This window comes from Stegostoma tigrinum, chromosome 7 (assembly GCF_030684315.1).
Source record: "Stegostoma tigrinum isolate sSteTig4 chromosome 7, sSteTig4.hap1, whole genome shotgun sequence".
NCBI classification, from domain to species: Eukaryota; Metazoa; Chordata; class Chondrichthyes; order Orectolobiformes; family Stegostomatidae; genus Stegostoma; species Stegostoma tigrinum.
In genome coordinates, this window is record NC_081360.1 from 64,763,497 (window position 1) to 64,781,679 (window position 18,183).

At 44.5% G+C, this 18,183-nt stretch overlaps 1 protein-coding gene across 9 annotated transcripts in view; it reads right to left on the reverse strand.

Annotated features, from left to right (window-relative positions):
* Positions 1-463: 463 nt before the first annotated feature.
* Positions 464-18,183, reverse strand: part of LOC125454018 (bile salt export pump) — a 104,257-nt gene continuing 86,537 nt past the window's right edge. For all 9 annotated transcript variants that reach the window (XM_059647345.1, XM_059647346.1, XM_059647351.1 and 6 more), the window contains 2 exons: positions 7,280-7,426; positions 464-1,717 (listed from right to left, as the gene is read on the reverse strand). In XM_059647345.1, the coding sequence (XP_059503328.1) occupies positions 1,517-1,717; positions 7,280-7,426 (348 nt within the window). In that variant the 3' untranslated portion in view covers positions 464-1,516. The remainder of the gene's footprint in view (positions 1,718-7,279; positions 7,427-18,183) is intronic.

Consider the following 18,183-nt stretch of genomic DNA (forward strand, 5'->3'; position numbering starts at 1 on the left):
AACACCCTAGCCAGTTGTCTCCCTGTCTTCCCATTTATCTGGCATACTACCCCTAGCACCCTATCCCACTTCCTCAGGGGCGCACTACTCACCTGCATCCCTGGCCTATCTTTGTTGTGGCCAGTTCTAAAATGTTGTTATTCATCTATGTTCAAATGATCCCGGAGAAATCCTATTACATTGATATGAGGTGAAGAACGGTTAATTGGCTTTATTCTTTTTAACACCCTTGATTGGCCACAACAAAGATTTTTAATTGTTTTTAACACACGGTTGTAAATATTCTCAAATTAATCAATTCAGAGATGTTATTTTTCACCACTGGAGCTAATGGGACTTGAACCAAGGCCTGCTAACCCAGCAGGACACTATCACTGCACCACAAGAGCCCACCCAACATGTAGCTATATCACACTTGAATTGAAATATAGTGCAAGTCAGGATTAAGGAGCCAATCACAAGGTTTTCTTCAGTAAAATAGGAACTTTATTACTTACTGACCCCAAGAAAACGATACTAAAACACATATACAAATATAGGTATAAAGGTTAAAATGGTAAGAATGTCTCATAGAAAAAGGAAGTTTATAAAATCCTTGAGGTGTTAGGTTTTAACTGTGAGCCTGGTTGTTTAGTTGACGTTTTGCAGTCGTGACATTTGTAGATATTTTTGCACTCTTGGTGAATAGGAATTTCTCCAGCATTGCTCTATTACTGGGTGATATTTTTGAGAAGCTGAGAGAACTGGGGGTGGGGTGGAGTGGTGAAAGGGAGGGGGGAATGCAGTGGAGAGAGAGAGAGAATCTTCTATATCTGCTATTACCAATCTATTTTTCCTTCTCTCTAGTTTGCCCCCAAAACTATTGCCTGAAATATAGTCCTTTTGTCTCTTTCCTTGATCTTTTCATAATCTACATGTGAAATTCTTCCCAATTTGTGAAACTTCCAGAAAGGTGTGAATCAATCAGGAAATGCAGATCTGAGTTTCAATTCCTTCCAAAAATGTTCATTTCATCTGACTAATTTCTGTTTGTTGATGGTTTCATAAGCTTGGCTCAACTTGGTCTGGTGCCCACAACAGCCTTTTTTGAAAATTTGTAATTTAAAAAATCTTTTAAATTATGAAACTAAAATACAAAATCCATATGTTCAAATTCTTCATGTATGTCATCGAAATTATTTTAAACTGTCCAAATAATATTATGAATAAGATTTTAAATGTTTTTACTGAAGTTATACAGTTTTGATTTATGTTCACTGACATTAAAGATAAATCATACTTTAACAGCTCACACTGAAGGAATGTTCACCAACTGTTGTCAAGATATAAAAACCTGCCAGCATAATGAATTAAGAAATTCTACTTTCAAATGAGCAGGCATAAAAAAAACACTTTTTTACAGTTTTACTCTAGTTAAGTTACTGTATTTACTGCTTGCACAACAAAAACTGGAGTAACTGATATGATCTGAAGGATGATTTGGAAGAATTTGTCTACTTAGCAATGTGAATTTGGCTTAACTAATAGGAGCACCAGTTGTGACAAGTTTATAATAAGCTCCTTTAAGAGCCATCAGTTCCTCATGAGTTCCTCGCTCAATAATGAATCCTCGAGACATGACAGCAATGATATCTGAGTTCTGAATGGTTGAGAGCCGATGTGCAATCACAATGCAAGTTCTTCCTTGTCGTGCTTCATCTAAAGCAGCTTGGACAATCTAAACTCAAGAGAAGAAAATATCATATTTTAGCAAACAATGCCAGACAATGAGCAATAGACTTGAAGTATTGATAAGGTGTTAAGTAGGGGCATCAGTGTTGTCATGCTATGTTGATGGTTGGTCATAAAATGTTTTTTTTTCACTTATTTTACTGGAAAGTTTACATGTTGGGTGACTGGCTTCCTCTAGCTGCCAGTTGACAAAAGCTAGAATTGTCATATCTTGAATGCCAACCACTTCTAGGCATGAAATCATGGGCAAACCATGCATGCACGCAAGTTCCAAGACAAGCACAGAGATCAGAAAGTAGAGGCAGGAGAGATAGAGTCTTCAGGGAATGTAATGCATTTGTGCAGGGAACATAATTATAGGGACTGCTAAAGATAAATCTTAATGAACTAAATCAAGAGCAATGAATGCTTCATGAGATGTTTAATTTTGGTGGGTGAAAGAAACACGTAATCAAAACAATTTTGATCGATTTTGTTGATTTTTATGGTTTATGCTTCTTGAGATGGGATTTTCTATTTAATGTAAACTAGCCACAATGTAAATCAGCTAAAATTTCTATCCAAAAGAGTTACTGAATATCATATACTGGATTTTGAGAAGTTTGCTTCAATTAGGATATTTTGGTGGTTTCCAGAAAAATAAATCCCATCCATGAGACTAAGATATGCATGGAATATTACTGTTGACAACATTAGACCTCTTAAGCGGTACTGTCTTTCTCTGCTGCAACTGAAAATGAAAATGTTGGGAAGGAAAACAGAGATTTAAACCTGTCTTCACAAGCCATAGCAATTTTGCAGCCCACACCTGTCATCGTTTACGCTAAAATACTGCAGGGGTCTATTTTCAGACTTTCCAGCCCTACCCCACCTAAGAATCATTGAGTCCCTACAGAGTAGCACGCCATTTGGCCATTAAGATCATACCAACCCTTTGAACAACATCCTACTCAGACCTACTCCCCCATCCTATCCCTGTAACCCTGCATTTCTCATGGCTAATCCATTTAATCTGCACATCTTTGTTTGCATCAGATCACTGAAAATCAAGTGAAAAGAGAATGAAAGATTTCCCCTTTTGTTGCTGATGAGAATTGTTGTCATGGGATATTTGGGCAAATTAGAATGAGCAATCAAAGAACATCTGATTATTTAGGCAAATTATTGAACAAAGCAAAATTTACAGCATAGCAATCAAATCTAAAGCAACAGTATAGTGCTCCTGAGATGCTGCTTGGCCTGCTGTGTTCATCCAGCTCCACACTTTGTTATCTTGGATTCTCCAGCATCTGCAGTTCCCATTATCACTCGTATAATAGAGGGCACTTAATTATAGAAGCTGATACTAATGACATATGTGACATCACTAGTCAAAAATAAGTTTTAAAAAGTCTTTTGCTGGTGCTTTGGGAGGGTGTATTGCTGATAAAAGATATATTTTCTTGGCATAAAAAGAGAAATTGCTGTCGAGACTCAGCAGGTCTGACAGCATCTTTGAGAAGAGTTAACATGGTGACTTTTCATCAGAACTTGGTTCAAAACTTGGACTTGAAACGTTAAATCTTCTTTCTTTCCACAGATGCCACCAAATCTGTTGAGTTTCACCAACATTACTGTTTTTGTTTCATATTTCCAGCATCCACAGTTCTTTGTTTTATTCTATATTTTGTTGAAGTGTTTTGCCTTGCACTCAACCGACAATTTACAAGAATGTAAAAGCTTAATGATGCCAGTTCCCAAGGTTAAAACCAGCATTTATAATTCATGAAAGAAGATTGCAATGCTGTGTGCGTACATTTAGATAGCTCAGAATAAATGAACAAAGACCCAGAGATGCAGCCTGGCGTAGATGCATGAATTAATTGCATACCCCTGAGTAGATCAAATGAAAAATTACATGACATCAGGTTATAGTCCAACAGGTTTATTTGAAATCACAAGCATTCAAAGCACAACTCCTTCACTGGGTGCAGTGAGAGGACAGCACACAAACACAGAGTTTATAGGTAGGGAGATGAAAGACAGAGAAATCAAAGGATCATATGGTGTGAGTGGAGTGAACAAACCTAAAAAGGCTGACTGACTGCCTCCTGTTGAATCTTTAATCATTCATATATTCTTGCATTATAGAAATTGCTGAAGCAGGAAGTGGAGAACTCTGTTAGTTTCACTTAATTAAGATGCAAATTCCAGAATCATTTTCGAGTCACTGCCCTGAAGTAACTAAAGGTTTCATCAGAGATAACAAAGCGTGGAGCTGGATGAACACAGCAAGCCAAGCAGCATCTTAGGAGCACAAAAGCTGACGTTTCGGGCCTAGACCCTTTATCCAAAAAGGGGGATGGGGAAAGGGTTCTGAAATAAATAGGGAGAGAGGGGGAGGCAGATTGAAGGTCGATAGAGGAGAAGATAGGTGGAGAGGAGACAGACAAGTTAAAGGGGCGGGGATGGAGGCTGTAGAGGTGAGTATAGGTGGGGAGGTAGGGAGGAGATAGTTCAGTCCGGGGAGGACAGACAGGTCAAGGGGGCGGGATGAGGTTAGGAGGTAGGGAATGAAGGTGCGGCTTGAGGTGGGAGGAGGGGATAGGTGAGGGGAAGAACAGGTTAGGGAGGCAAGGACCAGCTGGGCTGGTTTTGGGATGCAGCGGGGGGAGGGTATATTTTGAAGCTTGTGAATTCCACATTGATATCATTGGGCCGCAGGGTTCCCAAGCGGAATATGAGTTGCTGTTTCTGCAACCTTCGGGTGGCATCGTTATGGCACTGCAGGAGGCCCAGGGTGGACATGTTGTCTAAGGAATGCGAGGGGGAGTTGAAATGGTTTGCGACTGGGAGGTGCAGTTGTTTGTTGAGAACCGCATGTAGGTGTTCTGCAAAGCGGTCCCCAAGCCTCCGCCTGGTTTCCCCAATGTAGCGGAAGCCACACATGTACTGCGGATGCAATATACCACATTGGCAGATGTGCAGGTGAATGTCTGCTTGCTGTGGAAAGTCATCTTGGAGCCTGGGATGTAGGTGAGGGAGGGGGCAAGTGTGGGGGCAAGTGTAGCACTTCCTGCGGTTGCAGGGGAACGTGCCGGGTGTGGTGCGATTGGATGGGAGTGTGGAGCGGGCAAGGGAGTCGCGGAGAGATTCGTCTCTCTGGAAGGCAGACAAGGGTGGGGATGAAAAACTGTCTTGGGTGGTGGGTCAGATTGTAGATGGCGGAAGTGTCGGAGGATGATGCATTGTATCTGGAGGTAGGTGGGGTGGTATGTGAGGATGAGAGGGATTCTCTTTTGGCGGTTATTGCGGGGACGGGGTGTGAGGGATGAGTTATGAGAAATGCGGGAGACACGGTTGAGGGCGTTCTTGACCACTGTGGGGGGGATGTTGCGGTCCTTGAAGAACGACGATATCTGGGATGTACGGGAGTAGAATGTCTCATCCTGGGAGCAGATGCAGTGGAGGTGAAGGAATTGGGAATAGGGGATGGAATTTTTGCAGGAAGGTGGGTGGAGTGTGTAATCCAGGTATCTGTGGGAGTCGGTGGGCTTGAAATGAATATCGGTTACTAGATGGTTGCCTGAGATGGAGACAGAGAGGTCCAGGAAGGGGAGGGATGTGTTGGAGATGGTCCAGGTGAACTTGAGGTTGAGATGGAAGGTGTTGGTGAAGTGGATGAACTGTTTGAGCTCCTCTTGGGAGCATGAGGCGGGGCCGATACAGTCATCGATGTAACGGAGGAAGAGGTGGGGTTTAGGGCCAGTGTAGGTACGGAAGAGGAACTGTTTCATGTAACCTACAAAGAGGCAGAGATAGCTTGAGCCCATGCGGGTACCCACGGCACCCCCTTTGTCTGTAGGAAGTCGGAGGAATCGAAAGAGAAGTTGTTGAGGGTGAGGATGAACTCTGTTAATTTCAATTAATTAAGATGCAAATTCCAGAATCCATTTCAAGTCACTGCCCTGAGATAATTAAAGGTTTCATCAGTGTCTGCCTAACATTCCAAACTTCAAACAGGCAAAGCGATAAGAAAATACAACAGATAACATTTCAGTCAGACACTGAATTGTGGGTGTGAGGCCTTACCCAGAGTCTGTCTCAGCATTTTAAACTGGAATCAGGCTGGTTTTGTTCCAAAAGCAGGAATTTATGAAATGCCACACAGACTGACTGTGACTACAAATTGTGTCTTTCTTGAACAAAATAAAATGCATTTGCAAATAAGAAAACATCTTGGATGAAATGATTCATCCCATAGGTTTGTGTGTGTGTGTGTGTGTGTGTGTGTGTGTGTGTGTTGCAGTGTCCTTGCTACAGTGTTATAGTACTAGTTGTCAGTACGGCATTGAGGTGCAGAAGCATCTTGTCAGTAGATAGGAGATGTGCCAGGAGGTTCTTAGACATATCAAATGATAACGTCCATGAATATGTACCACTGAATATGTGCCACTGCCCTGAGATGTTGTTGCCTAGCAGTCAACAGGATGGTCCTTCTGAGCAAGTGGCAACCTGGAGTCACCAGATACCTGTTCTGATTTCCATGTCAAGGTTTCTCAGCATCCTGATTGTTTGGCGCTTTTCGTAAGATAAGAAACCAACTGAGGTGATTTGGGCCATTAACAAAGTTTTTTAAATCAGGCAATAATTCTCCTTAATAGGCAATTTGCCAGTGCAGAGTGAGAAACTTGCCACACCACTTCTTTCGAAAGTATGAAAGGTGGAGCAAGATTCTCCTGATATTGCGATCAGCCTCAGTGTACTTATCAAGAGGTTCTACCACAAATTTCACCATAGCCCATATCACTTAAACCCCTATCATATTCCACCCATTGATGCTGAATAATAGTTTGCTGCCAGGTTTTATTTAAATTTTAAACCAGGTAGGTTGACTCTGATTGGTTAGGATATTGCCCTCGGAAATAAACCAGTGAATGAGTGGCTATCATCTTTTATTTACCAAGTTGAAAAAGGTGCAGTGTATGTAATTTGTTCTCTCTTTCTGCAAATAAAAACAAGCATTTGTGTTTTACTCTATTTAGTTTCCAGTCACTGCACTGCAAGTCCAATTGACAATCTTAAGTTGGTTGTCAACATAATTAATTGTACTCTCAGTGTCATCCAGCAAATGCTGTCCAATTGATTCTGAATTGCTATTCTTGCAAATTGTTCTGATGAAGACAAGACAAAACGCTTTTACAAAATGTGTCTTTTCTCAGCAATACTCAATAATCTATCTCTGTGTGACTGCACATAGGCCTGAACCACAGTTAGTCAATAATTCTAAAAAATCTATTCTTGTCATTTCACATTACATTAAGCATATAGATACTGGAAATTAGAAATGTCATGCTGAAGTGAAAAAGGAATTGATTTGAAACAAAACAAATGGAGGTTAAAAGATAACTGCAAGTATACTGAAGACTATAATACGTAATGTGATGGCTGATTTGATGACAAAACATGTAGCTTATTTAGCCTTGAGGTGCATTAGATATTTCCAACAAATCTGCAGGTACCTGCCATCCCCTAATTAATCATACCTCAATATTTTAATTGTTAGTACCTTTTCACTCTCTGTATCTAGCGCAGATGTAGCTTCATCCAGTAAGAGAATTTTTGGATCCCGGACAATGGCTCGAGCTATAGCAATACGTTGTTTTTGTCCACGTGATAACTGAGAACCCTGGGCACCCACATCAGTATCATATTCCTATGTAAAACAAATCAAAAATGCATATGAAGCAATGTCTTTGAATAATTTGTCGTTTACGAGGTTTTAATGTTTATCTCAGATGTGGCAGTTTAAAAGTATTCTCGAATATAGTATTGTAACACTACATATAATAAAAAATAGCTCTAGCTTGATCAACTTAGTATTCATAAAGCCATTGTCTTTCATTGTCCTTTAAATCTTATGGGTTGAATCCATCACCTGACACCCACATGTGAAAATTTTGAGGATAAAGTCATTGGATAGCAATCTGAAGCAAGAACTCAGGATGATTATTCCCTTCCTAGTTCATTAAAACTGTGATCAACTGAAATTGCAGTCTCTTCCTCTACACACCACCACTCAAATGCAGAAAAGATGCAGAATTAGCTAGCACTTTTTTTTATAAAAAGGGAGCCTTGAATAGCTTGGGCTGTGTTTAATGTTGATAAACCACCAGGACCAAATGTGATGCATCCAAGGATGAAGAAGGAAGTAAGGGTGTAAAATTACGAACACAGGCCATAATCTTCCCAAAGCTTTTCAGCCATAGCGTGAAGTGTGGTTCTTGAGCACCAGGATGTAGTCCTATACATTGGATGTTTGGTGGGGGTGGGAAACAAACCTCCTCAGAATTCCTCTGAAACATTGGCCTGGGGTTGTGGAGTGGGGGCAATTTGTTGCCTTACAGGTTCACAGGTAAGATCTTGACAGTGCTATATTAATGGTATTGGATTATTGTCACTCCTGAGAAATTGATTAATGGTCCATCTTTTTAAAACAAAACAGTATATCATTTATAAGACATACATTACAGCAAACCAATTAAGTTCCACATGTAATGTTTGCCCACTTTCAATCAGAATGCTGCTAGGTGGGAATGCAGCCTTCTTTTTACATAGTACCTGGGACCTTTAAAGGTAATGTTTCTTAAAGGCAAAGATACACATATAGCATTCCCCGCCGTTTCAAAGGAAAGCTGAACTTCTTACAATAATGGGAGAGAACCTTTATAACATGTAGATAGTTTGCTGATACATGCAGATCTCATGGTGGAGATTTTGACTGAAGCTGAAGCTGCCATTACTTTCCAACAATTGTCAGTCATCTAATATTCCTATTTGTGGCTGGGATCTTGAATGTAATGCAACAGAACTAAGAGGCAATTGAAAGACAGGGACATTCCTAACATGTCTTCACTTCTAGATTATAATTACACTGTCAAATGTATGAACCTCAGAATCTCTGTTCTGAGCACATTCTTGTCAGCTCAGTCATGTACCACTGCGAGATCCTAGATATGAGTTTGTTGTTGACATGAAATTTTGTCTGTCCTGTACCTACAGTTTTGTCAAGCATATTGGTCATCTTATATTGCAGTTTTACAAACAGCTCTTGAGCTTCAAAAAGAGTACTTTGTATATGAATTTGTAAATTTGTACAAACTGATCTGTTAAATCAGAAACAGTGCCAGTGACAGAATGATTGTATTCAGACGTGTTACTCTCAAACGTGTGATATAAACTGTCAGATTTTACATGTCTGTATGTAACACTTATTTTAAGATTTGATTTTGAATTTTGGATTAGTGATATTGAAGCTTTTTGTTTGTCTGATGTTAATAATTGATTTTTGTATCTGTGATGATATCTTTCACAACAGTTTGTGAGAGCTTCTTTGACAATACTAATGTGCTCCTGAGATGCTGCTTGGCCTGCTGTATTCATCCAGCCCCACACTTTGTTATCTTGGATTCTCCAGCATCTGCAGTTCCCATTATCTCTTGACAATACTAATGTCTTTTTGTTCACCTTAGGATATTTCATGACTTAGCAAGTGAATATTGAGCTTTAGGTTTTGGAAATTTCTAGTCTACTTTCTTTTAAGGTTTGAGAAATCACCCTTAGCTTAAAGGGACATACTTTTTTTTAAGCTTTACTTTGTTTTAGGGAAGTTCTAAGAAGTCCTTGGAGGGTAATGTTTATGAAGAACAGTGCTCCTAAGAAAAGGAGAATATAGTAAAACTACATCGCCTTACTCAGAGTAAGGAGTTATAACAGTTGTACAGCACAGAAACAAACCATTCGGTCCAACTTGGACATGCCGACCAGACATCCCAAATTAATCCAGTCCCATTTGCCCGCATTTCAGTTCAACTTTTAGTGTTCACATTCAAGTCTGTTGAACCAACAATACCTGTAATGATTGATTATCAAAAATTTAGAGGATGTCACTCCACCCAAGCTTCTACAGAGTCATGTGGCATTAAAAAGACCCCCTGGTTCAACCCCAGTGATAGTCCCAAACCAGAATTGTTGAGATGAAAACATGAAGAGATTATTTTATGCTGAGGTTTAAACTAAGGTGCCTGATAACTCCAGGAAGAAATTTCCAGTTTAAAAGTCAAAGTTGTACTTATCTTAAGCATAATTAAATGTTAGGAATATACTTTATTTTCCTGGTGTGAGTCCTGTAAAAGGATTGCTTTTTGGGTTCTACATAAGAGATTTCTTTTTTCAGAATTTTCAGAATAATAGTGTTTTGGTGTTAATGTGATTATACATTTACTGTGTGTTTAAAACACCTTGAAGTTGTGTTATCACTAAGTAATTTGGTGTACTGTATTTTATGTTCATTTCTTTTGTTTAATAAACCTCTGTATTATTGTTAAAACAAAGTCTGCAACATTGCGCACTTATGTTTCAGTGAGAGACCACCCTGTTAAAGCCAAAATAAAACTAAATATGATCTATCAAGCCAGGTTTTGGTTTGGATTCTGACTTTTCGGTAATGACATCAGCTGGGGTTGTAACAAATATCACATTGCAATGTTTTGGAGCTTGGATATGTTGGGAAGAAGTAGTGTGATGAATACTCCATTTATTCTTTGAATGTTTTACCAATACTTGCAAATCAATATCTGCATTGAGCTCTCTAAGGGTGCCAAATAAACCAGAAATGGTGCTTATTGTGTGCACAACTGTTGCATTTGTCATTTTGTGCAATTGATTAAAAATGGGGCATCTGGTAAAATGGCCAATGATGACAGTGGATGTGAAGGTGGTCAGGTATGATTTTGGGACCAGAATGAAAAGGGGTTTTACATAAGATCAATGGTGTTTTTTTGTACTGACCTTGCATATGCACTTGACATGCTTTGCAATTCTTGACAAGGGTTTCATTGTTACTGCTAATACCTGGCAATTATGCTGATTCTCTTGTGAACCTTCTCATTCAATGTGTCCCCATGTCTGATTAATATAGTTGCTGAAGAATATCAGGTCACAAAGTTTCTCATATGATGACCTCCCTTCCTTTGAAAATGACTTCGCAGGAGACATTTAACTCATCCCAAAAAGAACTGTTTATGTACCTGCTGAATAGAATCAAGCCATCCTTCAGTGATGTTTTTCCATAGTTTCGATAGTGCAAAATCCTATTTGTAACTGTTGGCATTTTTGTTGTTTGAAATTTGGAGAATATCTTAAGTACAATGTCAGTTAGATCAACTTGCCAATCTACGGGAAATCTCCTGGACTGGCAGCCTGGTAAGTTTATCAACATAACCATAAGGTTTGAAGGCTTGTGCCTGATCTCATAGTCAAAGGTTTGGCTTTTTAGTCTGGAGATGCAAATAATCTTGGTCATGCACTGATCAATGTTTTTTTTTGCAAAATCATCCTTAGTGATTTGTGGTTGGTACTACAAATTGTTTGCTGAATGGATAGCTATGAAAATGCTTGACTCCAGAAACAGAAGTAGCGTTTCCTTCTCAATGTTTGGGTGGTTGGGCTACACTACAGACAGAGTTTTTGAAGTAAAATACAACCAGTTTGTCTTCTTGTAGCATATATGCTCCCAGACCTTTCAGCGAGGTGCCTACCTCCAGAGTAGTTGATTTCTTGGGGATGGAAGATTGCTAGTTTGATGCTTCCAGTAATGCCCATTTCATTCTTTCTTAGAGTAACTGCCATCCTCGTAACACGGTAAAAGCAAGTCCTTTGATATTAATTTCCTTCATGATGTGGAATTTTAAGCAAAAATTGGAAATGTATGCAATAAGAAATTTAAAAGCCCTAGATATCTTCAAAGATGTTGGCTTTAGGAATTGGCAAGATGTTTACATCCTTTATTTTACTTGGATCAGGATGTATGCCTGTATTGGTATAAGTAGAACTGAAAACGTTGATCTGTGATGCATTTATGTGACAATTCTGTCTACTGAATACCAATCCTTCCTTCCGTGCCACTTGCATACTTTATTGTAAACTGCGGGCATGATCTTTTTCTTCCTAACACAGCAAAAGCACCAGCAATACAGATGCATCCTGGTACATTGCATATGAATTTGAAAATATTTGGTCTAATACATGGCAGAATGGCCATTATCAGAAGTGTATCTTCTAAATGAAGAATGGAATATAATGATTTCTTGGGACTCCTCTGTAAGATATATTGACAAGCAATGTTATCTGTGCATTACAAGGCCACATAGCCGCTAGGAGGTTCCATACATGCCCTTTTGCCAACACATTGGTTTTCCCTTCTGGAATCTACCACCGTTCAGGGACCTCAATTCTATGCAGTGGAAACAATTGTTAGAGGGAACACTGCTGACCAGTAACCAGGCTTGGCACAAGCTTCATGAAGAATTTTATATCTGCAAAGTTCAGGTTTAACTTTTTTAAATGTGGGTATTTTGTAAGGGCACAGAGGGGTTGTGTACTAACAAAGTGAGGTTTACATCTTTGATAAGAGATAATGGGAACTGCAGATGCTGGAGATTCCAAGATAATAAAATGTGAGGCTGGATGAACACAGCAGGCCAAGCAGCATCTCAGGAGCACAAAAGCTGACGTTTCGGGCCTAGACCCTTCATCAGAGAGGGGGATGGGGGGAGGGAACTGGAATAAATAGGGAGAGAGGGGGAGGCGGACCGAAGATGGAGAGTAAAGAAGATAGGTGGAGAGGGTGTAGGTGGGGAGGTAGGGAGGGGATAGGTCAGTCCAGGGAAGACGGACAGGTCAAGGAGGTGGGATGAGGTTAGTAGGTAGCTGGGGGTGCGGCTTGGGGTGGGAGGAAGGGATGGGTGAGAGGAAGAACCGGTTAGGGAGGCAGAGACAGGTTGGACTGGTTTTGGGATGCAGTGGGTGGGGGGGAAGAGCTGGGCTGGTTGTGTGGTGCAGTGGGGGGAGGGGATGAACTGGGCTGGTTTAGGGATGCAGTGGGGGAAGGGGAGATTTTGAAACTGGTGAAGTCCACATTGATACCATATGGCTGCAGGGTTCCCAGGCGGAATATGAGTTGCTGTTCCTGCAACCTTCGGGTGGCATCATTGTGGCAGTGCAGGAGGCCCATGATGGACATGTCATCAAGAGAATGGGAGGGGGAGTGGAAATGGTTTGCGACTGGGAGGTGCAGTTGTTTGTTGCGAACTGAGCGGAGGTGTTCTGCAAAGCGGTCCCCAAGCCTCCGCTTGGTTTCCCCAATGTAGAGGAAGCCGCACCGGGTACAGTGGATGCAGTATACCACATTGGCAGATGTGCAGGTGAACCTCTGCTTAATGTGGAATGTCATCTTGGGGCCTGGGATGGGGGTGAGGGAGGAGGTGTGGGGACAAGTGTAGCATTTCCTGCGGTTGCAGGGGAAGGTGCCGGGTGTGGTGGGGTTGGAGGGCAGTGTGGAGCGAACAAGGGAGTCACGGAGAGAGTGATCTCTCCGGAAAGCAGACAGGGGAGGGGATGGAAAAATGTCTTGGGTGGTGGGGTCGGATTGTAAATGGCGGAAGTGTCGGAGGATAATGCGTTGTATCCGGAGGTTGGTAGGGTGGTGTGTGAGAACGAGGGGGATCCTCTTGGGGCGGTTGTGGCGGGGGCGGGGTGTGAGGGATGTGTCGCGGGAAATGCGGGAGACGCGGTCAAGGGCGTTCTCAATCACCGTGGGGGGAAAGTTGCGGTCCTTAAAGAACTTGGACATCTGGAATGTGCGGGAGTGGAATGTCTTATCGTGGGAGCAGATGCGGCGGAGGCGGAGGAATTGGGAATAGGGGATGGAATTTTTGCAGGAGGGTGGGTGGGAGGAGGTGTATTCTAGGTAGCTGTGGGAGTCGGTGGGCTTGAAATGGACATCAGTTACAAGCTGGTTGCCTGAGATGGAGACTGAGAGGTCCAGGAAGGTGAGGGATGTGCTGGAGATGGCCCAGGTGAACTGAAGGTTGGGGTGGAAGGTGTTGGTGAAGTGGATGAACTGTTCGAGCTCCTCTGGGGAGCAAGAGGCGGCGCCGATACAGTCATCAATGTACCGGAGGAAGAGGTGGGGTTTGGGGCCTGTGTAGGTGCGGAAGATGGACTGTTCCACGTAACCTACAAAGAGGCAGGCATAGCTGGGGCCCATGCGGGTGCCCATGGCCACCCCCTTAGTCTGTAGGAAGTGGGAGGAGTCAAAAGAGAAGTTGTTGAGTGTGAGGACGAGTTCCGCTAGGCGGATGAGAGTGTCGGTGGAGGGGGCCTGGTCGGGCCTGCGGGACAGGAAGAAGCGGAGGGCCTTGAGGCCATCTCCATGCGGAATGCAGGTGTACAGGGACTGGACGTCCATGGTGAATATGAGGTGTTGGGGGCCAGGGAATTGGAAGTCCTGGAGGAGGTGGAGGGCGTGGGTGGTGTCACGGACATAGGTGGGGAGTTCCTGGACCAAAGGGGAGAAAATGGAGTCCAGATAGGTGGAGATGAGTTCAGTGGGGCAGGAGCAGGCTGAGACGATGGGTCGACCAGGGCAGGCAGGTTTGTGGATTTTGGGAAGGAGATAGAAACGGGCCGTGCGGGGTTGGGGAACAATGAGGTTGGAGGCTGTGGGTGGGAGGTCCCCTGAGGTGATGAGGTCATGAATGGTGTTGGAGATGATGGTTTGGTGCTCGGGTGTGGGGTCATGATCGAGGAGGCGGTAGGAGGTGGTGTCGGAGAGTTGGCGTCTGGCCTCGGCGATGTAGAGGTCAGTACGCCATACTACCACTGCGCCACCCTTGTCTGCGGGTTTGATGGTGAGGTTGGGGTTGGAGCGGAGGGAGCGGAGGGCTGCCCGTTCTGCGGTGGAGAGGTTGGCATGAATGGTGTTGGAGATGATGGTTTGGTGCTCGGGTGTGGGGTCATGATCGAGGAGGCGGTAGGAGGTGGTGTCGGAGAGTTGGCGTCTGGCCTCGGCGATGTAGAGGTCAGTATGCCATACTACCACTGCGCCACCCTTGTCTGCGGGTTTGATGGTGAGGTTGTGGCGCAGTGGTAGTATGGCGTACTGACCTCTACATCGCCGAGGCCAGACGCCAACTCTCCGACACCACCTCCTACCGCCTCCTCGATCATGACCCCACACCCGAGCACCAAACCATCATCTCCAACACCATTCATGACCTCATCACCTCAGGGGACCTCCCACCCACAGCCTCCAACCTCATTGTTCCCCAGCCCCGCACGGCCCGTTTCTATCTCCTTCCCAAAATCCACAAACCTGCCTGCCCTGGTCGACCCATCGTCTCAGCCTGCTCCTGCCCCACTGAACTCATCTCCACGTATCTGGACTCCATTTTCTCCCCTTTGGTCCAGGAACTCCCCACCTATGTCCGTGACACCACCCACGCCCTCCACCTCCTCCAGGACTTCCAATTCCCTGGCCCCCAACACCTCATATTCACCATGGACGTCCAGTCCCTGTACACCTGCATTCCGCATGGAGATGGCCTCAAGGCCCTCCGCTTCTTCCTGTCCCGCAGGCCCGACCAGGCCCCCTCCACCGACACTCTCATCCGCCTAGCGGAACTCGTCCTCACACTCAACAACTTCTCTTTTGACTCCTCCCACTTCCTACAGACTAAGGGGGTGGCCATGGGCACCCGCATGGGCCCCAGCTATGCCTGCCTCTTTGTAGGTTACGTGGAACAGTCCATCTTCCGCACCTACACAGGCCCCAAACCCCACCTCTTCCTCCGGTACATTGATGACTGTATCGGCGCCGCCTCTTGCTCCCCAGAGGAGCTCGAACAGTTCATCCACTTCACCAACACCGTCCACCCTAACCTTTAGTTCACCTGGGCCATCTCCAGCACATCCCTCACCTTCCTGGACCTCTCAGTCTCCATCTCAGGCAACCAGCTTGTAACTGATGTCCATTTCAAGCCCACCGACTCCCACAGCTACCTAGAATACACCTCCTCCCACCCACCCTCCTGCAAAAATTCCATCCCCTATTCCCAATTCCTCCGCCTCCGCCGCATCTGCTCCCACGATAAGACATTCCACTCCCGCACATCCCAGATGTCCAAGTTCTTTAAGGACCGCAACTTTCCCCCCACGGTGATTGAGAACGCCCTTGACCGCGTCTCCCGCATTTCCCGCGACACATCCCTCACACCCCGCCCCCGCCACAACCGCCCCAAGAGGATCCCCCTCGTTCTCACACACCACCCTACCAACCTCCGGATACAACGCATTATCCTCCGACACTTCCGCCATTTACAATCCGACCCCACCACCCAAGACATTTTTCCATCCCCTCCCCTGTCTGCTTTCCGGAGAGATCACTCTCTCCGTGACTCCCTTGTTCGCTCCACACTGCCCTCCAACCCCACCACACCCGGCACCTTCCCCTGCAACCGCAGGAAATGCTACACTTGTCCCCACACCTCCTCCCTCACCCCTATCCCAGGCCCCAAGATGACTTTCCACATTAAGCAGAGGTTCACCTGCACATCTGCCAATGTGGTATACTGCATCCACTGTACCTGGTGCGGCTTCCTCTACATTGGGGAAACCAAGCGGAGGCTTGGGGACCGCTTTGCAGAACACCTCCGCTCAGTTCGCAACAAACAACTGCATCTCCCAGTCGCAAACCATTTCCACTCCCCCTCCCATTCTCTTGATGACATGTCCATCATGGGCCTCCTGCACTGCCACAATGATGCCACCCGAAGGTTGCAGGAACAGCAACTCATATTCCGCCTGGGAACCCTGCAGCCATATGGTATCAATGTGGACTTCACCAGTTTCAAAATCTCCCCTTCCCCCACTGCATCCCTAAACCAGCCCAGTTCATCCCCTCCCCCCACTGCACCACACAACCAGCCCAGCTCTTCCCCCCCACCCACTGCATCCCAAAACCAGTCCAACCTGTCTCTGCCTCCCTAACCGGTTCTTCCTCTCACCCATCCCTTCCTCCCACCCCAAGCCGCACCCCCAGCTACCTACTAACCTCATCCCACCTCCTTGACCTGTCCGTCTTCCCTGGACTGACCTATCCCCTCCCTACCTCCCCACCCACACCCTCTCCATCTATCTTCTTTACTCTCCATCTTCGGTCCGCCTCCCCCTCTCCCCCTTTACATCTTTGGCTCTCTTTTTCACATTGCTGGCAGCCAGTAACATTGTCTGAAAAGCAGATGCAAACTAACACACAAAATGGAAAAACATGCTCTCTTTGTGCATGGATTGATTGAAGAATGTGGCATTGTACTCTTTGGATAAGTACAGACTTAGAGGAAGACTGACATAGGATTCTAAATTCATGTGAGATCTGCTCAGGATAGGAGAAACACTTCCTGTTGTTAGAAGACTCAAAAATCAGACTGCAGCTTTTAAAAATCATTGCAAAAGAAGTAACAGCTAACATGAGGAATAACATTTTAGCACAGTTAATGATTGGAGTCTGGAATGCACTGCCTGAGAGTGTGGTGGAAACAGATTCAATTGAAGGTCTTCAAAAAGAATTGGATGAATGCCTGAAGAGAAAACATTTGCAGAACCACAGGGAGTAGACAGGGGAGTGGGTCTACGTAGTTTGCATTTTCAGAGAGTAAAATTACCTCATTCTGTAGCGTGATTTTATGAGATCATTACATTTGAGATATTGAAATCAGCTAATTCAAAACATGCTGGGAATTGAATTGGCAGACTTTTTACTTGTGTGTCTTAATTTAATGCTGACTGTATCAATTGAGCAATCAGGGAAATGTGCAGCTATCAGACAATTCTGATATAACAAGGAGTAGAGCTGGATGAACACAGCAGGCCAAGCAGCATCAGAGGAGCAGGAAAGCTGATGTTTTGGGCCTAGACCCTTCTTCAGAAATGGGGGATGGAAAGGGGTTCTGAAATAAATAGGGAGAGAGGGGGAGGCGGATAGAAGATGGATAGAGGAGAAGATGGGTGGAGAGGAGGCAGACAGGTCAAAGAGGCAGGGATGGAGCCAGTAAAGGTGAGTGTAGGTGGGGAGTTAGGGAGGGGATAGGTCAGTCCAGGGAGGACGGACAGGCCAATGGGGTGTAATGAGGCTAGTAAGTAGGAGATGGGGGTAGGGCATGCTGTTCCTGTTGTGGTCTCTTCTACATCGGGGAAACCAAGCGGAGGCTTGGGGACTGCTTTGTGGAACACCTCATGCTTGGTTCGCACTAAACAACTGCACCTCCCAGTCACAAACCATTTCAATTTCCCCTCCCATTCCTCAGACGACATGTCCATCCTGGGCCTCCTGCAATGCCACAATGATGCCACCCAAAGGTTGCAGGAACAGCACCTCATATTCCACTTGGGAACCCTGCAGCCCAATGGTATCAATGTGGAATTCACAAGCTTCAAAATCCCCCCTCCCCCTTCCACATCCCAAAACTAGACTATCTTGCCTCCACCTCCCTAACCTGTCCTTCTTCCCACCTATCCCCTCCTTCCACCTCAAACCCCACCCCCATCTCCTACCTACTAGCCTCATCTCTCTCT